This window comes from Microtus pennsylvanicus, chromosome 12, assembly GCF_037038515.1.
Source record: "Microtus pennsylvanicus isolate mMicPen1 chromosome 12, mMicPen1.hap1, whole genome shotgun sequence".
Taxonomy (NCBI): domain Eukaryota; kingdom Metazoa; phylum Chordata; class Mammalia; order Rodentia; family Cricetidae; genus Microtus; species Microtus pennsylvanicus.
Window position 1 is genome coordinate 53726676 of NC_134590.1, and position 23449 is coordinate 53750124.

The 23449-nt window shown below is 46.5% G+C and overlaps 1 protein-coding gene across 2 annotated transcripts in view; it reads left to right on the forward strand.

Moving 5' to 3' along the window:
* The first annotated feature begins 9781 nt into the window (after positions 1–9781).
* Positions 9782–23449, forward strand: part of Prom1 (prominin 1) — a 103280-nt gene continuing 89612 nt past the window's right edge. For both annotated transcript variants that reach the window (XR_012907287.1, XM_075943667.1), the window contains exons 1-2: positions 9782–9896; positions 17052–17422. Coding sequence is in view for 1 of the 2 variants with exons in the window: in XM_075943667.1 (XP_075799782.1) it covers positions 17197–17422 (226 nt within the window). In the remaining variant the exon portion in view is untranslated. The remainder of the gene's footprint in view (positions 9897–17051; positions 17423–23449) is intronic.

The window sequence follows — 23449 nt, forward strand, 5'->3', positions numbered from 1 at the left end:
GATTTGGAGCCCATGGGTATGGAAGGCCAATTGCTCTCAAGTGCTTCCGTTTTTAGGAATGTGTTTGGTCCCATCAGTGCTAGGAAGCACACAGGACTGTTTTCTCTGGTGAGGATGACTGCGGAGGGCAGGTGGTCCTCTTCACGTGGCCAAGCATGGTGCAACAGGAGGGATGCCTCCTTGGTCTAAGGCCAGAGCTCTGTTGACCTCATAGAGCTGTATCATCTTTCTGGTATCATTGTGTCCGGCTTCTTCCATCAGTCACACGCTTCTAGGATGGGAGGAGGGAGCGGCCAGCACCTGAGGAAAAGTCATTTTGTGTCACCCAGGTTGCAGTGCTCAGAGGGTCTACTCCTATTAGACCCCCTCTGACATGTTACTGCCATTGCCTTGGGAGTCCAATGGGACACAGAAAATTAGGTGTATCACAGTGAGAGTGAGCCCCAAGTTGGTCTGTTTAAAGACGTGTTACTACCCTCCGCCTCACAGAGAGGTGGCTTATTTACCAAGCTCAGAGTGCACTTCCTCAGTGTCCAAGTCACCCACCTTCCATATTTTCCTTTGTCTTTCTATAATGGAACATTTCAGAACTGTACCAAGCACCCCCGGCACCCGTTACCCAGGGTCAGTGATTTCTCTGACCCGAGTCTGACAGCTGTGTTCACAGTGTGCCCCGACATTCCCACAGAGCTACCTCTCCTTAGCAGGGCACTTCTGGACAGAAGCTGGTATCAGTCTTCCTTTCTCTGTGATTCCCACCTCTTTGAGGTAAGCAAGGGATGAGGTTTTAAGTCTTTGCACATTGAGGATAAAATCAGTTCCTGAAATCTTACGCAGAATGAATGCCCATCAATGCCTCTAAAGCAGATTCGTGACTCTCCGCCTTTGTGTTTCTGTTAATCTCTAGACTCCTCTAACCTCGGTCAGTTTCCCAAGGCCTGATCGTTCTCCAGCCTGATCGTCATCACTGTGTTGTTTTCAGGCAGATCTAGGGACTAAGGCAGATCTAGGGACTAAGGCAGATCTAGGGACTAAAGGAAAAATGTATTCGTTTGTTTTTATGTGGCCCTGGGGAACACACCCGGGCTTGCTGCTACTAGGCAAGCGCCGTGTCGCTGAACTGTGTCCTGAGTCCACATTTTCCTCCTAAGTTATTAGCTTGTTTTTAATCTGCCATTTAATAGAACTTAATTGATCAACTATAGTGCATGAGTCTCCAGGCCCAAGCAATGAGTTTCTCATCAACATGGACTGACGTCACTGTGTGTCTCAGAGTGCCCAAGGCAAGGCCTGCCTGGCACATTCTGAGTGCTTCTTAAAAGCTAAAGCTTTCTTCCAGTCCCAGATTTCAGCTCCTCTGTCTCTGTTCTTGTACTAAAAGCCTCCAACTTGGAAGTAAGAAGAGGGATTTGGAAGTGGATCCGCTGCTAATTGACACTGACTTGGGCATGCCTGCCATTCTCTGGCTAGCACTGGGTCTCGTGGGAGCTGCCAGGCCAGGCTGCTCATTCTCATGCCTTCTGCCCTGTGGTTCCCTTCTTCCTGACCACCGGTTTGCACCTCGTCCTCTGCTCATTGAGACCCATCTCGGTCACCGTGCTCAGGACAGTGTGCTTTATCCTTTCAGCTTGGTTTTTATAGCTTTTACCAATTTCTTCCAGTTTGAATGTTTATTGCCTATTTTCTTGTCTGGAACAGTGGCTCCAAGGAAGCAGAAATCATGATTTTGTTTTGAATTGGTCTGAAGGACTTGCATCAGGCTGGCAGCATATTATATATCAATAGATGTTGGTTGGATGAATAAATGTGTTCTCATGATCACTAGGGGATAATTTTCTGAAGTATTTTCCTCAAGACTTCTCTCCTTGAAAATTGGTTGCACACCTTGCTTAAAGGCGTGACCCATAGAGTCAGCCAGACTTGGAATCCTGCTTTAACTACTTGCTAGTTAGGTATCCTCAGGCATGATGACTTCCCAGAGCATTTAGATGCTGCCACATGAAATGACGTGGCTCTGGTTGAGTTCTGTGCTCTTAAAGGATGTCAATGTCCTTAGGCCTATACAGGATTTCATTTAAAAACAGGGTTTTTCAAGATGGTCAGGTGAGGAGAGATCATATGGTCGGTGTGGTCCTTTCACAAAGGAGAAAGTTTAGATCCAAAATCAGATGAGCACAGAGGGAAGGTGGTGGAAAGACACATGGGGCATCTTACCTGCCAATCAAAGAACATCTGGGCCCAAAGGGAAAAGAGGCCTGGAACAGATTCTCTTCACCGCCTCCAGAAGGAGCCCCGAGGATGCTTGATTTGGGCCTCTGGGCTGTAAGACAGCATATTTAAGTCACCCCTTCTACAACTAGTGGAATAAAATGGCTATTCGACATATTTCTGTTTAGTTTTGTTGGCTACTGTTTCCTGAAATGATCTCAAATACTGTGTATGTACAGTGCTTAAAATAGTGGTTGCCTCCACTAAAGATGATTGTTGATTTTATTAAGTAGGTCCTGAGCCTGTAAATCTCCGTTTTCTTCTCTGGAAAATGAATAAAACACCCCTCCTCCAGCTGTTAGGACCTAATTAAGAGAATGTAAACAATTCGGTGCCTGGGAAATGCCAGCAGGTTAGTAAGCGACAATCACAGATGCCTTCGGCTGCCCTGCAGAATACTCCATGATCTTCCAGGATGCTTTTGCTATTGCCACGGTTGTTTGTCTTCTCCAAAGCTTAACATTTCACTGTCGCCCTTTGCTTTTCTCCTGGGATTTACTGAAGACCTATCATGTGCTAAGTAACATCTCATTTTGTCCTCTGGAAAGTTCAGTAAGAATTCCGTTCCTTTTTTCTAAGGGCCCCTTTGTTCAATCCTCTTTAAAAAGTCAACATAGGGGGCTGGTGAGATGGCACAGATGTTAAGATCACCGGCTGCTCTTCCAGAGAGACTGAGCTCAATTCCCAGTCGCCACATGGTGGCTCACGGCCATGTGTAGTTGAATCTAATATCCTCTTCTGCCAGGCAGGCATACATGCAGATAGAGTGCTCATATACATAAAATAAATAAATAAATCTTTAAAAAAATAGTGTGAGTATGGCTTGAGGGAAGGCGCGGACAGGTGTGGAGGTTTGAAGATAACCTCGCGTGTTGGTTTTCTATTCCTCTTGTTTACAGGCAGGGGCTCTGTATATACCAGGTGCCTACACACCACTGTGTATACTAGGTCAGCGGGTCATCTAAACTTTGTTACTGTTTCCAAGCATGACTCCTACAAATATCTCCCTCTAGCAAACCGGCTTTGATACCCTTTGGTCTTCATGGGTAAGGGCATCTATTCAAATACTGGATACTGGTCTTTAAATACCAGTGTGCTGCCGAGGACCATGTTGGGGTCTGCGGTCCTACTGCACCTGGGGTTTGTGTTGATGTCTGTGCTGCCACCGAGAGTCATTGGGATGCCTATGGCCTGTGCTGCTGCCTAAAGCCATGTTGGTGTCCCTGGGCAGTGCTGCATCTGGGGACCATGTTGATGTGAGTTGTCTGTATTGTCACCTGGAGCTATGGTGATGTCTGAGTCTGAGCTGCTGCCAAGGGCCGTGTCTGGTACCAGAGTCCTGATGCAGCTGGGTCTGTGTTGATGTCTGTTACCCGTGTTACCACAGAAGGCCAAGTGGCTGTCTGTGGCCTACTCCGCCACATGAAGTCATATTGGTTTCTGTAGGATGTGCTGTCTCTCTGGGGACCATATTGTTGTGAGTAACGTGTGTTGCCACTCAGGGCAATGCCAAAGCCCGTGGTCTGTGCTGCAGGCTGAAGTCATGTTGATGTTGGTGGTCCCTGCTGCCTCTGAGGGCCTTGTCTGGATTCGTGACCCTACTGTAGACAGAGACCATTTTCGTGGTCTGTGCTGTAGCCAGAAACCATGTGGAAGCCCATGATCCATCCATGCTTCTGCTGACTGTAGCGCAAGGAAGCCATTTTGGCAGTGATAGCAATAACTGCAGACGCACAGCTGAGAAACAGGCACATAGAAACATCCGTGACAACCCCCACCTCCCATTCCCCCCCCCCCCCCATAAAGTAACAGCCTAAATAGGAAGCCATCAAAGAGAACTCTGAAAATCTGTGATAGGATGCTGAAGCGTAGCTCTCCACAGAGATGTCTTCCGGTGGGGGTATGAGAGGGGAAGGACTCAGCTCTACTTAAGGGGCAGGCCACTGCGATTTTGTCCACACTCCAGTGAATATATAGATAACCCAAACTGGACTTGTTTTTTCCTTTTGTTAGGGGACGGGGTCATAAGCGTGGAAAGAGCAGACATGGAAGGACTGGGAAGTAAATGTGAGTAAGGTCTATGATGTAAAATTCCCAAAGAATCTATAAAGATACTATGTTGTCACAAGCAAAAAAGAACCAGCCTGCTTTAAGAACTTAGTTGCTTTCGGTTGCTATGATAAACACCACAGCAAAAAGCAACTTGGGGAAGAAAGGGTTTATTTATCTCATACTCCCAGGGAAACAGTTCATCACTGAGTGAAGTCAAAACAAGGACTGAAGGCAGAAACCTTGAGGCAGGAATTGAAGAAGCCTGGAGGAATGCTGCCTATGGGCTTGCTCACCCTTACCTGCTCAGTTTGCTTTCTTATATACCTGGACCAAGCATGACACCACCCACAGTGCTCTGGGTCTTTCCACGTCAGTTATCAATCAGGTAAATGCACTACAGACTTGCCTACGGGCCAATCTGACGGATGCGTTTTCTCAACTGAAGTCCCCTCTTCTTAGATGACTTGTGTCAAATTGACAAAAACCCAGCTGACACGCCCCTCATGCTTTTGCTGTGCGGCTTAACATGCTGAGGTCCTGGCTTCCATCTGCGGTTCCACAGAAGAAAACTGGAAACAGTCATCATCCTTACTAGTTAAAAAGAAAAAATCATTCTGTGTTCTCCATAGCCAAAGGGAACTCACTGGAGTCTAACCCTTCCGCTCTGTCCCTTTGCCTCCAGCAGCTGCTTCAAACACTGAGTGAGAGATTGTCCTGAATGTGGCTGCTGTGGGAGAGACTTAGATGGAAGCAGGATCTGGACCTTTGATGTGTACATGCAACAGTTCCGCCCCAGCCAAGAAACTTAATCCCCAGCCCACCTTAGAATCTCTTGAAGGTTTGTTTAGCAGTAACCATGGGGTTCAATTTCTCTGCGCATAGTCTAATTTAAAAATTCAGTTGTATAATGCTTTAAACTTTGCTCTTTGTCTCCCTAGAGATAACAAGTCCCATTAGGGCTCCTCCGCTATAATTTTCAAGGAATTAAGAAACATGACGCCCATGCAAATACTGTGCATATGAAAGCATTTGCTGGGCTCGTGAATTAATGCGGCAGCCACCAGGAGGCTGTAACTGGACTGCTTTAAAGCATGATTTGAGGAATGACATTTCTATGGGCAATTGGGAATGAAGTGAATATTTTTTTTTAATAGATGAAAAACTTGTCAACTTTCAGCTGTCAAGGGGGGAGCACTAATTAGGAAGTCTTTAAAGGATTGGGGAGGCACGTAGCTTAGCACAGGTGAGAATTTTGCTTTGTGTTGTTGAGTTCCTGGCTGAACCTTGAGTGCATTATGGCAACTGCCTGCTTTAGGATTGATAGTGATGGACTCGCTCCTACTTCATGTAGCTGTTTCTCAGGTGAACTGCTTCCTTGCACCTTGTAACTCTGGCTTTCTGATGCTCTCCTTGTCTCCATGGGTTATTAAAGATAAATCAATTGGTTGTTAGAGATAAATGCCCCATTTGATAAAGCGCACATTGCTACCATTTGAGATGAGAACTGTCTTGAAGGACCAGGAATCTGAAACAGTTACAAACTGGAAGGTAGACGGTCAAGCCCAAAACACAACACCTCACACTCACTCCTATTAAACCACTGACTGAACTTTCCCCATCGCTCTCCCCTCCATGTTAAGCTGTCTTCCCCTTGCTCCATCTGCTTCCTCCATGGGCTTTATTTTCACTGTGTGGAAGCTCTCTCTCTCTGTCTCTCTCTCTCTCTGTCTCTCTCTGTCTCTCTCTCTCTGTCTCTCTCTCTCTGTCTCTCTCTCTCTCTCTCTTTCTCTGCCCTCAAGTTAGACTGTGGACTGGGCCTGGCCAATCAGGCACAGATCACACCTGATAAACAAGAGAATTTTTTTTATTACCTTTTGGTTATCAAATGCCAGTAATGTTATTCTTGGCAGCCCAGCCCAGCAGGTAGAGAAAAGCAAGAGGATCAGGAAACCCGGGCAGGAAAATATTTACAGGGAAATGTTGGCTTGCTTGAAGCTATTCACCTCCCCCCTTTTCTTTTTGTCCTTTTTCTTCTCTTCTCACTTCCTTCTTCCTCACTCCTTGGTTACATGTCACATACATTCTAATCTTAAGAGCAGTGTTAAGATGCAAAATTCTATTATCTAAACGTATGATGCCATGTGTCTGAGTCACAGAAAAACATTATTTTAATTATTGAAAGTGTTCATTGCTATAATCCATCACAAATGTCCCTAGCAGCTCCACTCTGCCTAGGCTCTATGCCCTCTGGCTTCACTTCATCTGAGGGACATGGCTTCTATGGTCCTGTCCCAGGACTGCTGCCAAAGCTGGATGACCAGGTAGTCCTTTAGCCCCAGGGCAGGCTCAAAATAGTTGATCCAGACACTTCAGAATCAAAGGCCCTCTTAAATCCCAAGTAAATGGAAAAAAGTAAGCTCCAGGGTGCAGGGAGCAAAGGGCCCGGGGCTGAGCTACTCCAGCCTCTGCTAGACCCCTTTGTTCAGCTTCGCCATGGAGACCACTGTCTTCAAAGACCCCTAAAGCGGCACTGCCCAGGGAATGTGAAAAGTGGCATTGTTCCTTTCAGAACACCTTCATTCATGGTAGAAATGGGCAGGTTAATTAGAGATTATTCACAAACATATTTTACTTTAGTGACTGCAAAAAAATTACTTAAAACCACAAGAAGGTTTTTGTTTAGTGTTTGTTTCAAGACAAAGTTTCTCTATGTCACCTGACCGTCCTGGAACTCACTCTGTAGATTATGCTGACCTCGAACGCAGATATCTGCCTGCCTCTGCCTCCTAAGTGTTGGAGATTGAAGACGTGTGCCACCACCACCGGGTTAAGAAGTATCTTTTCAAGGAAAGGACTACGGACTATTGATCTTTGTGTATTCTGTTAATGGCTTTGGTAGCCCATGCTGGCCTTGACTGCCCCAGTCCTTGCAGTGCTGGGGTTATGCCTATGTTTCACTATTTCTGCAAGCCTCCTCCTTCTCTCTTCATGTGGTACTAGAACCTGAGCCTCAGACTTGCTAAGCACGTGCCCTTCTACTGAGCTATAATGCCCCCGACCCAATGCTTCATTTCTAAAGCCATACAACCCTTGTCACATTTAAAACCTATTTTAGTTTGTATTGTGTGTATCAGTATGTATGTGCACCTGAGTACAGCTGCCAGAGGAGACCAGAAGGTGACATTACAGGAGACCCAGAGCTGGGGTTCCAGGCAGTTGTGAGCCATTCACATGGTCCTGGGAACTAAATTAGTATCTTCTGCCAGAGCAGTAGGAGGATGCAACTGCTGAGCTGTTGTTCTGCTTAAGGCTATCCACGATACATCTTACTGTTGCGTTTTGTGCTTATTCATTTGCTGAGACTGAATGTATACAATGGTTCAGGCAGAATAGGTGTTAGGGTCGAAAATGAAAATGCAAGGAACTGTTGAAGCATTACGTGTCCTAGGTCATAGGAAGGCAGGTGGTTATTTGGCCATTTCCTCTGACTTGACACAGCCCTTCCTACAGGGAGGAAGGTAAGCCTCAGGAAAGCTCAGAAAGTTAACGGCTCCTAAGGCCCCACAGTGGCAGTCATTACACAGTTGCTCCAGTCTCCAGCGGAGCTGCGTGCAAGCAATGCAATGAGCTCCAGCAATGGAGTTCTCTCATGAGCTGCACCCACGCTAGGATGGGCTTTCCTGTTGCTGTAGCTACCTTTGAGTTCTCCATACCCCTTTCTTGAAGGAACCCCTCACTTGCATCCCTATAAATAATCCCCCCAAGATAGATTTAGGAAGAAATGTTTCTTTGGTTTATTATCAATGAATGCCGTTTGGAGTGCACAGGAGTTTGCTCACATCTCCTCAGGAGAGTCACACAGCAATGGTCACCCATTTCATTTCAATGTCAGAGACACTATCAGCTATTTTCTAGGTGCTGGAGGACAGACCTGGGTTCAGATTTACAGCTTCACTCACTCAAGTTATTAAACCTACATCATTATCATTAATCATTAATAGGGTATCAGAACACTCGTGCTGCTGAGATTATATAGAATTCTTTCAGAGCACATGGTCTGGAGCCTCATCATACCACTGTTCTTGCTTTGTGGATGCTACTAGGCTTGGAAGTGAGTATGTCACCCCTGTGACTTTCTGCAGACATGGGAACTGAGATTCAGAGGGACCAGGCCACCAGTGTCTTAATGCTGCTAAAATAGGCCGGCAGCTAGGGCCAAATAGTTGCTCTCAGGAGAGAGAACTGCCTCCCATAACCCCAGCTTTAGTGGAATGTCTGCTTCTGAGCAGAAAAGCTGGGGAGGAGGGAGGCTGAGAGCACCAAAGTCCAAAAAGGACGTAACTGGCAGTGTTAACACCTGTGGTACCCCAACATTGCGGACAACAGCTGTGAGGGATTTTTCAGGGGTCTTTCTGAACTCCCAGTTCTAGACTTGGAAATATGCACACTCAAAGTCAATTTCCACTTTAAGATTTCCCCTCCCCCTTTCCCATCCTCAGTTGACGCTAGATTTTGAGGTGAAAGGATTACTAAATGAAGGTCCATTTGTGGGGGCCAGAGATTGACAGGTTGTTTTTGCAGAGGACCAGAGTTTGATTCCTTGCACCCACATGGTGATTCATGACCATTTGCAACTACAGTTCCAGGGGACCCAGCGCCTTCTTTTGCTTTCCGTGACCACGTGGCACACATACATACATGCAGGAAAGACATTCGCCCATATAAAATACATCTTTTAGAAAAGTTCATTTGTCCCTAACTATACTACTTCCATCCCACCCCCATTTATTCTTCTATGAGTCTGTTATTCTAACCCCCGTCCACATTTCGGAAGCATTTTTTGGTGGTAGAACTATCCCAATAGTGCTTCTTTTCCTATTCCCCCATCCACCAATGGTTGAATCCAGGAATGTGAGTCGATAAAGAGTCTCCATCCCTGATAGTACAGCGGTAACATCCCAGCCCCATACTTTTTCTTTAGTTTTGTTTTTAATGAAATACACTGGACGCCAGTAACCAAAGAGGCCAGGGAAAAAAAAGCGTGGAGGAGAGAGATTTTAGGAGCTAGCCTCCTTTCCAGGAGCCACTTAGGATTAAGTGATAAAGGTGTTCTGGGGCTGTGCAGGAATTTCAGTAGGAAATACACGCTGTCCGGTGGATGGCCCCAGGGCATTGTGGCCGAGCTGCTCAGAAGGTCCAATCAGAGAGCGCTTAGAGCCTTAGGCTTAGTGCTCTTTAAGTTACTGAGCCGGGTAGAGACCCCGGCACCTGGCCTTGAGCTCTGCCACGGGTGAGTCCGTTTCTGAAGGAGTCGGTGTATCCCTTAGTTCCAATCCTAGATGTTCGCCGGGGAACCCAGGAGGACGCAACAGGTTCTCAGAGTTCTGGAGTCCCGTAATCCTGTTTCTTGCGCCCCTAGGCAACCCGGGGCGGGGCAGAGGGGCGGGCTCTCACTCAGCAACCAGGGTTGTGTCCGGAGACTGGATTTAAATAATTCATGAACCAGGCAGTGGGAGCTACTCGGGAGGCGTGGGGCTGGAGAGCGCCGAGACCCGAGCGAGAGCTGGAGCGGAGCGGTGAGTAGTTTCGAGTGCGGACCAGGCTGAGCGCACCCTCTTCTAGAACACCCAGGACAGGGAATGGGAAGTGGAGGAGGTCGTCCAGCGCCTCCTAGCTCCTTCACAGCAGGTGGCGGGAGCCTAGGTTGCAGTCCCAGAGCTGGAGGGGCTGCAAGGTGATTTAGGTCCCGGCTACCGGGCGATCCCGGGATCTGAAGGGCCAGCTAGAGCGTGCAAACTTTTTCCCGTGGTGGTGACCGGCTCCGCGCGATATTGCTTTGCTCGGGTGCTTCTTCCATCCTATGGAAGGGGTGGAGGTCCCTGGGTTCCGGAGACGTGAGCAGGCGGCGGCGAGACTCCCAGGCCCTCGGCCGGCTATCGGAAAGGGCGGCGAGAGCAGAGGAGGATTGAGTCTCAAGACTCAGCCCTCAGTCCTCGTCTTGAGAATTCTTCTGCGGTAAGGAGAGCCCCGGGAAAGGCCCGGGGGACGCGGGGCTCCCAGCCACCGTCTGCTACCTATGTGCAACGCACAGTACTACTGGTCCGAGCGGGAGGGCGACGGGGGTGCAAGAGCAAACCGCCTCCCCGCGGCCGTTGCAGAGCGCTCGCACCCGGGGCTAGAAGCCCTGGCTTCAACCAACCCTCCGGGTCTCACAGAGCCGACACTTTCGGCTTTCCTGGGGATGGAGACCAGGGGCGCTTCGGGTACACCTTGACGGAATGCGGGGTCCGGGGACAACAAAGGAGTGTGGACAGACCAGAGCTTCGTGGCAGCTGGAATATCGGGACTCGGGTTGAGTTTCCGAGAACGGGTCGGAGAGGGACTGTGAGGAGCTCGGCTCCAGTCCTCAGATCGTGTCCAACAGGGACTCGGAGGGGAAACGCCGCGGTGGCGCTCGGGACGGCGGGTCTCAGGGACGACCCCCTCCCCCAGGGCGACAGCGGATTCCTGGAGGCTCCCAGCTTCGCGCGCCGCCTCGCAGCCGGTTCTTTTGTGTTCAGCAGTCCAGGAGAGGCCCCTGCGAAGCCGGGAATGAGGGAGGGCGGGAGGGCACCGATCTGGTGGCAGCTTGGAGGAAAGGTGCCCGCGTTTCCTGCAGTTCCTCCTTGCTCCGGGAGCCCACTCTGTTGCTCTCTTGTTCAGTTGTGCACTTTCCTCATGCCCGGGCGGAGAAAGGTTTGCTCGATGTCTTGTGGGCGGTTGCTGGTCTTTGTTAAGCGAGTGAAAGATTGAGGTCCTGCAGGCCCCTCCACCCCGACTCAGTAGAGACCCAAACAACTTGAACAATGAGTTGCATTGAACCATAAGAAAAACTTTTTTCTTTTGATTGGCCAATTGAATATTGGCAAATTCATACGGTTCAGCTTGAGTGACTACTTACTTTTCTCATTCATTTGTGAATTTACCTCTCTGAATCACCACGGAGCTGACATCTGCCTGCATGAGCCTAGGAGTCACGGTTGTTAGCCGTTAAAGTTTATGGACAGCACAGGTTGTGCTAATTTTTTTACCTGTAAGCATGTTAATCTGCCCACCCCACGCAGAAGTCCGTTTCACATCAGAGAACGTAAGCAACTGTCATTCTCGCAGGATTAGCGAGTGGGACCAATGAGACCTGGCCCAGTTTGAAAACTTGGCATTTATTTGCTATTTATCAGGGCTCTTTAGTTTTTTCTTCTAAGTGTTTCATAAAAATTTTTATGGACTTCCTTATGATTTCTATATTGAAGTATTTCTCTGTGTTCTAGTTCAGTGAAGTAAACAAACACACCAAAGGACAAAACACATCAAACACACTATGAATCAAAGAAATGACTCAATGCTTGGGAACACTGGCTGCTCCTCTACAGGGCCCGGGGTTCAATTCCCAGCACCTACATGGCAGCTCACAACTGTCTGTAACTCCAGTTTCAGGAGATCCATGGCAACAGACGTGCACGTGGTGCACACACATCTGCACGAAGGCAAAACACCCATATAAAAGAAATAAATCTTAAAAAAGAAAACAATATTTTACATGTTGTTGATTTTGTTTATAATTTGAGGGAAATAGGTTTTGTCAATTGCCAAGAACCACCTGCTGGTTTTTAAGAACCAGGAAGCTTTTTTACAAACTAGTCCAGCATGTGTGTGACAGACAGATGTTCTTGGGGGATAGCGGCTTAGAGGAAGTGGCAGGAGGGTTGGATAGTCAGCTTTGGTGACACAGGATGGGTGACAGGCCTCCTGGTTGGTGTTTACTTGTGATGGGCACAGCACATCTTGGATATGGCTGCTGTTCTGCCACCAGCAATCCTAGAATGAATTCAGCTAGAATCCACTCAGCACCAGCGTCTGTCCCAGGCTCAGGCCCAAGAGAAAGCATCTCACCGACCTAGATGGCTCACTCCAGGACCCATCTGGGCACCCCAGGTGGCCTCACAATGAGAGGTAGGGCTGCTCCCCAGAGAACTCATAAAGGTGGGCTCAAAAGTCAAGCAGCCCCTCACCCCCAAAGCAGTGCCCCTGAAGACAAACATTTACATCTACCACGGAGATCCTTGTAGAAAAGTGAGCACTTCTTTCCCATCAAAAGAAAATAGCGTGAAGCTAGTGGTCACCCCATTTGCACATGCAGAAATGGAGCTATCCAGACTTTAGACTCAGGATCATGGGAGGTACGTGCTTAGCATTGACTGTAGTGGACTCAGATTCCAAAGCTTGCAATGGTGAGGCTCAATGGCAGATCGATAGTCCTGCCAGGGAGGGAGGCAGTGAAGAGACGGCCTGCTGATTTTAAAGCAGCCTTAAGTGATCATAGTGATCATAAGAAGTCCCTAGAGGTAGGCTAGTATCTGTCCTCCCTAAGGGTGTAAGATTGCCAACAGGTAGGTGCCTGGCTCAGCTGTAGAAGCAAAGATGATGACCTTGTGGCAGCCTCATTCCCATCTTATTTCGGCCATCCTTTACTGGGCCCTACCTGGAGGAATCAGTATCCCCTGCATGTCGCACTTCATCTGGTGCAGATCAGGTCAAAACCACGGGTACAAGGTATTCATACCTTAGTCTGTCGTCCTGAAGCTGCATCCAGAAAGCCTGCATGCATTGCCCTGGGAAAGAGGCAGGAATGAGGAAGGCAGGGAGGTGTTCTAAAAATAGTGTTGATTTCAACCTTTTGCTACCTTCAGGGATGTTGCTTAAAATGCAAGTTACGGGCTGGCAAGATGGCTTAGTAGGGCAAAACCAAACAAAATAAACAACTGTCAAAGCTACGAGTTCAGTTTCAGAACCCTTAGTAGGAGGAGAGAACCAACTCCAGAAACTCTTGGAAGTTGTCCTCTGACTTAGGGGCCACTGTGCATATCACCTTGCCCCACAATAAAAAAATATTAAATGCAGATTTGAAAGCTCCATCCCAGCAGTTGGGTTTGGCCATCAGTATTTTAAGTCACACCCCCTTTTTTTAAAAAAATAAGAATTATTTTATGTGCGGGAATGTTTTGCCTGCATGTCAGTATGCATATCAGCTTCATACCTGCTTCCTGTGGAGTCTAGAAGATACCGGATCACCTGGAACTGGAGTTTTGAATGGTTGTGCACCACCTTGTGGGTGCTGGGAGCAGAACCGAGGTCCTCTGCAAGGCCAACAAGTCAACAAGTACTTTTAACTGCTCAGGATATTCTGTGCCCTTGGAGCCGGTCTCCGCAGTGACTCTTGGCACCTGAATGGCTCCTAAAAGCTCACCCTTTCTTTCTTTCTTTCTTTCTTTCTTTCTTTCTTTCTTTCTTTCTTTCTTCCTTCCTTCCTTCCTTCCTTCCTTCCTTCCTTCCTCCCTCCCTCCCTCTCTCCCTTCCTCCCTCCCTCTCTTCCTCCCTACTTTCTTTCTTTTTTGGTTTTGTGAAACAGGGTTTCTCTGTGTAGCCCTGGATGTTCTGAAAGTCACTCTGTAGACCAAGCTAGTCTCAAACTCAAGGTTCTGCCTCTACCTGGGGTTTTCACATCCACTAAAAATCTTTTTTTAACTATCTTTTTTTTTTTTGCAACTGCCTGCTTTGTAACTCTTGAGACTTTGATATTTTCTTAAATTTTAATACTGAAGAGGGATCTACACTTTTTGCAAGGGGATATGAAGAGATGTGTGCATTGAATCCCACTTGGCCTCTGAAGCCATGGGCACCTCCATCTCTGCCTTGGTGAGCGGAGGTATTTTCTTTCCTTTGGGATTTCCTCTGTTCATTTCCACAGAGGGAGCTCAGAAGCTTGTTTCTTCATAGATCTCGGGGAGATTCTATCTGTGGCTTCGTCTCATTACCAGGAAGTGTGCCTTTCTCAGCACCTGAGCCTTTAATCCGTCCAGCTCTGAGAACCTTCAGCAAAGAACAAGCTGAGACATGTTGGGGTGGGGGTGTTGAGAAGAAGCCCTTAGGAACCATCACCAGGGTCACAGGGCATGGTGTGGCTATGGTGAAGCTTGATCCCAGGAAGCGGTCGGTAGTTGGCCAGAGGAAGACTTCAGAGGCATTCTGTTGTAGCTCTGGACAGAAGGGATTGGAGCAGGGTGGGCGGTAGAAAAGGAGATGGAGTCTGAAGGGATTATAGATACATACATATAGGGTATATAAGAATTCACATTCCTCATAGATAGAAGTTTGCATCTTTATTCAAACTGCTCAAGAAATCCTACCTCTTGTCTGGGTTTTAAAGTGCACTTGTTCTAAACTTTGATAGTAAATCCTATTCTGTGTTTTGTGCTGGCACCTCTCAGCAGGATCTGATTTAGAATATAGGCAGTTCTTGATTGTCCCCAGGTCCCCCTCCCAGTGTGAATTTTAGAGCAACTTTATGCTTACCCTGAAAGCGTCTATTTAGCACAAAAATAAAAGCCTGCCTTCTAGATCAAGGCCCTTCAACTCCTTTTACCTGTGAGCTTCGTTGTTGTTGTTTTTTGTTTTTCAGGACAGGGTTTCTGTATGTAGCCTCGACTGTCCTGGAACTTGCTCTGTAACCAGGCTGGCCTAGAACTCACAGAGATCCACCAGCCTTTGTCTCCGAAGTGCTGGGACTAAAGGTGTGCACCATCACTGCCCAGCACCCAAGAACTTCTTAATGCAAATCTGGAAATATAGGCATACAAATTAAATAAACATTTGCTGATAATAGATGATAAATAATTTTATTTTAAAACGATTTTATTATTATATAATTTTTACCACTTACTTAAAGGAAACTTACATGCCGATAAGGTGAACGTGCTTGTTTGTTTAACACAGTACAACTCAAAGATACACTAATTTGAAACATGCCGAGAAATGATGGCAGGAAAATATTAAAATTCCTTGTTTCCTGTAATCAAACCATTATGTCTCTATGCGCGCAATACTGCTTGTATGTTGGTAAAAACACTGCACTCTGGAATCTACACTAAGGCATTTCTGGCCGTGTTCACTTGTGTTGCATGGCACGAGGGCATGCACATTGCAAAGAATATGTGCTGTGTGTTCAGAACTAAGGCTACAGTGAAGTCTCGCATAACACCTACATCTAGATTGCTTGCTGATTTATTTATCCTCATGAGCTGGTGAAGAAGTCAGAAGTCTTTTTTTTTTTTTTTCTTTTTTGCTTTTCGAGACAGGTAGCACTGGTTGTCCTGAAACTAGATCTGCAGACCAGGCTGGCCTTGAACTCACAGACATCTGCTTGCCTCTGCCTCCTGAGTGCTGGGATCAAAGGCATGCACCACTACCATCTGGCTTGGGTTCTTTATTTCTTACATTTACCTGCTGAGTAGAGATGCCTTCTGGCAGAATGGAAAGAACCCGTGTTGCTCTCCATCAATGCTGTGTCCCTTTCGCTTCCCAGATGTGGTGGCGGCCATCATTAGGATTCCTGTTTCTCACCATCTCTTCAAAAGTGGATGACAGGGGCCTCGTTTGGCCCTGCCTCTCACTTCCTTGGTGCCTAGTCATTGGAGACTGTGACTTGGAATGGAGGTCTCATAAGATGACTTGTGGAGATATTTATGATCTAACAAATAAACCTTGCTTGGTGATCAGAGCGCAGAGCTAAGCCACTAGTTAGCCACAGAGGCCAGGTAGTGGTGACTCACACCTTTAATAATCCCCGCTCTCTGGAGACAGAGGCAGCCGGATCTCTGTGAGTCCAAGGCCATCCTGGGCTACACGAGATTGAATCTGTCTAAAAGAGAAACAGCTCTCACAAAGATGAGCCCAGCACTTGGGGTCACATACCTTTAATTCCAGCTCTAGGGAGGTGGAGACAGGAGTGATATGGCTGGGCAGAGAGGGGACTATACGGCAGGAGGAGACAGGAACACAGGGCAGTCTGAGGATTCATAGAGATGGCTGCAGTCTGAGATGCAGCCTGGGGGTTCGTAGGGACAGGACCGCCCCTTTGATCCGAGCATTGGTAGAGGTAAGCAAGCACTCTAGTTGCTGGCCACCCTGCTTCTCTGATCCTTCAGATAGCTGACTCGAGTTTTTATTATTAAGACCAATTAGAATTCATGCAACAGTGACTTGGTGGGCTTATCAGAAAAGTAGATTTCAATTTCTGTTTGTCTATGATCTTGAGGCCATGCCTTTCGGGTTTGGGTTAGGCACAGTGATGGATGCCTAGAATTTGATCTTTTAACAAACAAGCAGAGTGTAAGTTATGTAAGCTGCATCTTCAGAGCAAAGAGGGTGGTAGAAACTTAGACAAGGTAAGCACCGTTTACAGTTGGGGGACTCTGTGGCACCAGCGGGAGCTTGGGAGGGTGGGTGAGCCTGGAGCATCAGAGCCTTCTGGTCCTACTGTGCCTGCATGGTGCAGGTTACTAAAGTTTCTTCTGCATGAGTTCCCTCATCTAGAAGGTGGGATTATGCCTTAGGAACATGTAGGATAGCACCTGGAACACAGCAAGAGCTCTGTGAGCGCCCGCTCCCAAGATCAAACGGCTTCCTGAGCCCTGCCTGGTGTTCCCAACCCTGGAAAGGACTGTGTTCTGAATCAGTCTGTTTCCCAGCTTCCTGATAGTCCCTACCTGCAGCTCTGGAGCAGCTGTGTGTTTGGCTTCCACGCACCCCAATTAGGCCTAACTGTTTAACTCTAAGTCACGCCACATCGTCTGGAGTGGGCTCCTGATGCAGGCAAGGCGTCTCTAAGTAACCAATGTTCTTTCTCTCCCTGCCAGGCATGGTCCTTTGAGTGAATGACCTCCTTGGAGACCATTCCTCTACTCCTCTCGCTACCATCCAGGAGGCAGAAGATTCCACAGGTCCAGGAAAGGCCCATTGCCCCCAACCTTCCAGAAACTACCTCATGCTTGGGGAATTAGGATGACCATGGCTCCTGTATTCGGTGTCCTGCTGCTACTGGGGCTGTGTGGAAATATTGCTTCAGGAGGTCAGCCTGTGTCCACAAGCACTCCTGGGGCTTTGGATTATGAATTGCCTACCTCACAGTATGAGACCCCAGACACATTCAATGCCGGGACCGTTGGCCCTCTCTACCGAATGGTACACATCTTCCTCCAGGTGGTCCAGCCGAATGATTTCCCCCAAGGTAAGTGTTGACCATGGGGAAGATGGATTTGTCTCCCTTGGTTTCTGAATGACCACACCACCCACATAGAAAATATTCAGCACTGTACAGTATGAGGTTCAAAAGCATTGGCCATACAGGGGCAGAAAATATTTATATAGAATTTTAAAAGATGTGTATCTGGTTAAGCTAGGTGAGAAACAAAATCAAATCTTTCTGCTTGGTTGTTTTTTCATTTTATCTTGCTTTATTTTGCCTTGAGCAATGCATTGTTCCAAAGCACACACATACCCAAAGTGAAAATTAGGGTAAAAATGCAAGTTCTTTGTTGTGGAATGAGAGATTGAGAATTACCTGGCAGTCGTTGCTTGCATCACTTAAAGATTTAATTCTTCCCTGCCCACTGCTAACTGCAGTCTTCAGGCAAGGGCAGACCCAGACCAGTCTAGACCTGATTTCTGACTGAGGGTTTCAATACTAGGAGTTTAGTGTGGGGGATGTGGGGGTGTTGGTCACTTCAGAGGGCACAGCTTTGTGGTCGTAGCTGTTCTCTGTACACAGTACTGATGTTTCTTTGGCCTTGTTGTAATTCTTTCACCTGGAAGCCCCCTGCTGTGTGTGTGTGATCCCAGGGACAGCACCATCAGTGTTCTGCCTTGTTGGTGAACTTAGTTTAGGTTTCACCTCTGCTAAGCTTGACAGAAATTTGAGCATGGTCATTGGTTATAAAATTTACGGCACGGGGCTAGAGAAATGGTTCAGCGGTTAAGAGCATTGCCTGCTCTTCCAAAGGTCCTGAGTTCAATTCCCGGCAACCACATGGTGGTTCACGACCATCTGTAATGAGGTCTGGTGCCCTCTTCTGGCCTGAAGGCATACATGCAGACAGAATATTGTATGCATAATAAGTAAATAAATAAATATTTAAAAAAATAAAAATAAAACTTATGGCAGTCCAATAGATGAAAGTAGAAGACAATACAATGAGGAGAGTGGAGATGGTCTTGGCTAGTGTTTTAAGAGGCGTGTGTGTGTGTGTGTGTGTGTGTGTGTGTGCACGCGCGCGCGCGAAAGAGGGGGGGCTTATCACCTGCTCACATTATGGGGCTGTGTTCGTTAAGCTGTTTTTATTTTTAATCATTCGTTTTTATTTTATGTGCATAGATGTGTGTGAGAGTATCAGATTCTCTGGTACTGGAGTTACAGATAGTAGTGATTCATCACCATGTAGGTGCTGCGAATTGAACCTAGGTTCTTGGGAGGAGCAGCCGGTGCACTTAACCACTGAGCCATCTCTCCAGCCCAGACTGGTTAGGTTTTAAATGCCAGCTTGCCAGTATGGAGAATGAGGAATCACCTAGCTCAGGCTGGCCTGCTGGTATGGGCATGTGTGTGGGATTGTGTCTTGCCTGCCTAACTGAGGTGGGATGGAAGACCCACACTTAATGTGGACAGTATTGTTTCATTTGTACACAAATGAAGAAGGCTAGCCAAGGAAGCAGGAGCAGTGAGCAGGCAGGTGGTTGGGCATGTTCATTATCTTTCCTCTTGACTGTGGATGTGATGTGATTGGCTGCTTGCAATCCTGCCTCAACTTCCCTGAAATGCTGGACCATAACCTAGAGTTGTAAGCCAAATGAACCCTCTCTACCCCCATGCTGCTTTTTGTCAGGATATTTTTTTTATCATGAATTGAATGAGAACAGGGCTGTTTATAGTTTCATTAAATGCATGTTCGTTGGCATTTTTATTGTGTTTCGGTTAGACTGTTTGACACAGTCTGAAGTACTCTTATCAAATTTCTGTTTAAATTTCAATTCTAAGAAGTAAGTCAGCCCGGGCCTTTCGTGTCGCTGAAGATGACTTTGAACTAACACTGTCTACTGTTTCTGTTACTGCTTAAAAGAATAGAGTTGGAAATCTGTACAATGAAATGAGAAAACAGGTTAGCTGTTAGCATTGATTGTATAGTATCTGTTTGGAATAGTTATCTTGATTTTTTTTTTATAGACTTACTATGAATGTTACTGCAGAAACAGGTAACTCCTACTATTCCTAGTCAGGTTTTAGTTTTGTTTTTCGAGACAGAGTTTCTCTCTGCAGCCCTGGCTGTTCTGGAACTTGCTCTGTAGATCAGGCTGGCCTTGAAGTCGCGTATTGGCTGCTCTGCCTCCCGAGTGCTGGAATTAAAGGTGTGCACCACTACAGCCTGGCTCCTGGTTATTTTAAAATTTTTATTTGTGTGTGTATCTCTAGTGATTGATATGCATATTTGCATAAGGGTGAAGGTGCATGGGTGTGTGGAAGCTAGAGGCTGATGTGAATATCCTTTATTGCTTTTCACCAGCTGGATACATGCATGCTGCCGCACCTGTCTTACACGGCTGCTAGCAGTCCAGTCTCAGGTCCTCATGCTTGTGTGGCAGATATTTTCCAAGTGAGCCATCATCTCCACAGCCCCCAATCATCTTTTTTTAAAAAAGCGTATAGAAAGCTTAGAATTTAGTTGTTTTGTATGAATTTACAATGAATTCAGAAGAGCTGAAACTGGCCATGTCTCACTCAAAGGCATATTTTACAGTTAGCTTATTCTATAATCTCTTTCCATACACTCTTCCCTGTTACTCCCTCTGGATTTCGTAGGGAGGCTCTTCATACTTTGTAAGGCAATGCACATTCAAAGCCTTCACTTCAGTGACCAGGCTAGCTGAGGGTGTATTTGCAGATTTTAGATTTCATCAGCAGCATTGTTAGGTTAGAAAAGAGCTGTCTGGCGAGGAGAGATCTGAACATTCTGAGGGTGTTAGCCTACTGGTAGCTTGGGCTCATCGTAGTGAAAAGAGACATGCCTGAGTTACAGCAGCAGACCAAAGCAGGACAATTTTCCCTTTGAAGAGGAAAATTATTAGAGTGTTTCATATTTCAACCTAATGTTGAATTTGACAGTTGACACCTTAGGGTTTCAATTTCCTTCTCTCATCCCAGTTTCTTTTACATTGTTCCACCCAATTACCAGATTTCATAATAGTCTCATATTGTCAAGGACATGAATGAAATAGACATAGCTTTCATCTGGGGCCCATACATGCCATAGGTGCCATGGGGCATACCCTTAGAATATTAACCCAAGCAGAAAATTTTGAGACAAGTCTAATATGTTGATAGATGGTATGCTGTCTAGTCAACTAGACACAACTAGAGTTATCTATCTGAAAGGAGGGTAGTTTAATTGAGAAAATTATAGCCTCCATAAGATCTAGTTTCAAGGCATGTTCTTAATTAGTGATTGATGGGGGAGGACTCAGCCTATTGTGAGTGGCGCCACCCCTGGGCCGTTGGTTCTGGGTTCCAGAAGAAAGCCATGAGGAACAAGCCTTAAGTAGCACCTCCCCATGGCCTCTGCATCAGTTCCTGCATCCAGGTTCCTTCTCTGTTGTAATTCCTGTCCTCACTTCCCTCAGTGATGCAGAAGTGCAATACAAATAAACCCTTTCCTCCACAACTTGCTTGGGTCACAATGTTTCATTGTAACAATAGAAACACTAAGACAGATGCCGTTATCCATAGGTCTGTGCTTCTGCCTGAGTTTAGTGTAGACAGAGGAAGAAACGACACTGAAGCCTGGGTTCTCTCTGCTTCCCATGGATCTCATGTCCAACAAAATTAGTTTACTGTTATCATTTGAAGTTCATGAAAGAAGCCCATGTTGCATCCTGAAGAGGGTAGAGATGGAACAGCTTTGTTCTGTTGGGACTTGAGACACAGTTTTATTTCTTGGACAAAAGAGAATAGATATGAATAGATCAAGAATGTGGGTAACTGAGCCATAGCACAGTGCATTCTACAACCTGGTATGGTTATCTCATGAACATCTTCCTGGCTTGGAGTTACTCAGACAAGAGATTGCATGCTAGCCTGAGGCTGAAGAAAGCTGTTCTTCACCTTGGGTGTCTCTGTGTCAGAATTTTGTTTTCTTGCTGGGTGGTTGCATATCCTTTCCTTGATGTATGCTTGGAGATAGAAACAGATAATCAGGCTTGTTTTGGTGGCTCACACAGGTAGGATTTGCTGAAGGAGGCAGAGGCAGGAGGATCATGAGTTCGAGGCCAGTCTGGGCTACCCATTTAAAAAAAAAGAAAAGACATAGACAGTCAGGCACGCATCCTTCCTCTCCTCCTCTTTTCACCAGGTACAAATCTCACCATGAGGACTCTGCCTATATGCTTATATATACTATATACCTAATAACTAAATCTAGTTATTCCTCAAAGGCCATACTTTCAAAGGCCAACATATTGGATCTTGGCCTATGAATTTGGGAGGCACAGAGACAGCCTCTACCAGTGGATGTCTTAGTCTTCATTCTGTTGCTATGAAGAGACGTCAAAACCAAGCAACTTTTATAAAGGAAAGCATATAAGTGGGACTTGCTCTCAGTTTCAGAGGTTTGGTCCCTTATGATCATGGCAGGGAGTATGGTGGCACAAAGGCAGACGTGGTGCTTGAGAAGTAGATTGGAGTTCTATGTCCAGATCCCCAGGCAACAGGAAGAGAGAGCCACTGGGCCTGGCTTGGTTTTTTGAAACCTCAAGGCCACCCCCAAAGAGGGGCTTCCTTTAACAAGGTTGCACCTATGCCTGCAAAGCTACACACACCTCCTAGTCTTTCTCAACCAGTGCCACTCTTTGATGACTAAGCACTCAAATGTATGAGCTTGGAGGGGGCATTCTTATTTAAACCACCACAGTGAGCAAGAGAGCATGCTCATGGAATAATCTGGCCATGGTCAATAAGAGTCAAAACTGGAAGAAGGAAGGACAGGCAGCATCCATTGAGAAGCATTTTTTGATCATCCCAACTTCCTGAGGTGCGCCTGTTGGATGTTGTGAGCCAGAGTCTAAGTGGAATTGGGGTTGGGGAAGAGTCTCATCGGTGCTTGGAGGGCAGATCACATGGAGGTGGATACCCCTCCAGTGGTCTAGAGGGATAACTGTGAACATACAACGAAGTGGAAAGTCGGGGGGAAGGCACGCGATGAATGCAGTATCCATTTCATGTCCAAAGGACTGTATTTATTATGTCTTAGCTTTTACAATGTCCTGCAGGGATGATCCAGGTCAAGTTGTCAACTCTCAGGTCTTTGTTTCTTGTCGATGGAGTCTGAACCACTTTATGGTTCTTATTTGTGAGGCTTAAATGAGATGTTGTATGTAAAGCCTATGTTTAATACCGTGCCTGATGGGCATTATGAAGGGCTGATAATTGGGGTTTCTATTAACTTTATTACCTGAGAGTAAAAGTTGGCCAAATATAATGTGTAAGTTGATGTAAGGAGGGGACGTGGGAACAAGATGACTCCCTAGGCATAATTTTTGTTTTTTTATTTAACTTCCTTATTAACTCTTTTGGAGTTTCACATCATGTACCCCAATTTTGCTTACCTCCCAGTCCCCCTATATCTTTCCCTCATTTCTGACATTTCCCCACAAAAGGAAACAAAGTTTAAAAACCAAAAACATCCCTCCCCCAGAAAAAAGCAAAGCAAAACAAAAACCACAACAACAGAAAAATCTTTTTGCTTCTCCAACACCTCTTTTCTTCGTCCTGGTGGCATTGGAGTCTTCGGGGTGCCATATAGCATACCCTTTTGCTCCATCAGTTTTGTGGGCAAATGTTCATTGTAATGAGTCACTGGTCTGGTTCAAGGGCTCTGGTTTCTGGGACACCATTCTCACTGAATCCTCACCAGAACTCCTCTGGGATATTCTGTGCCGACCTGAGTCTTGGAGATCTTGCAGGTATCTAATCCCTAGGCACCATTTAAATGCCCCTGCTTCTGCTCCCTCGGGAATATTCTACATAGAATTTCCCTGGTGAAAGCAGTTTTATGACTTTCCAGGGTGTCCAGACCATATCTGGTCGGCAGGCCACCCAGTGGCAGAATGGGTGCCAGGATTGAGAACTTAGTGCCATTCTGAGTGGTCGTCTCTCCTCACAAGGATGTCTGCCTCTAACAGGCCCTTGGATTTTCTCTGCTTCTGTGTTCTT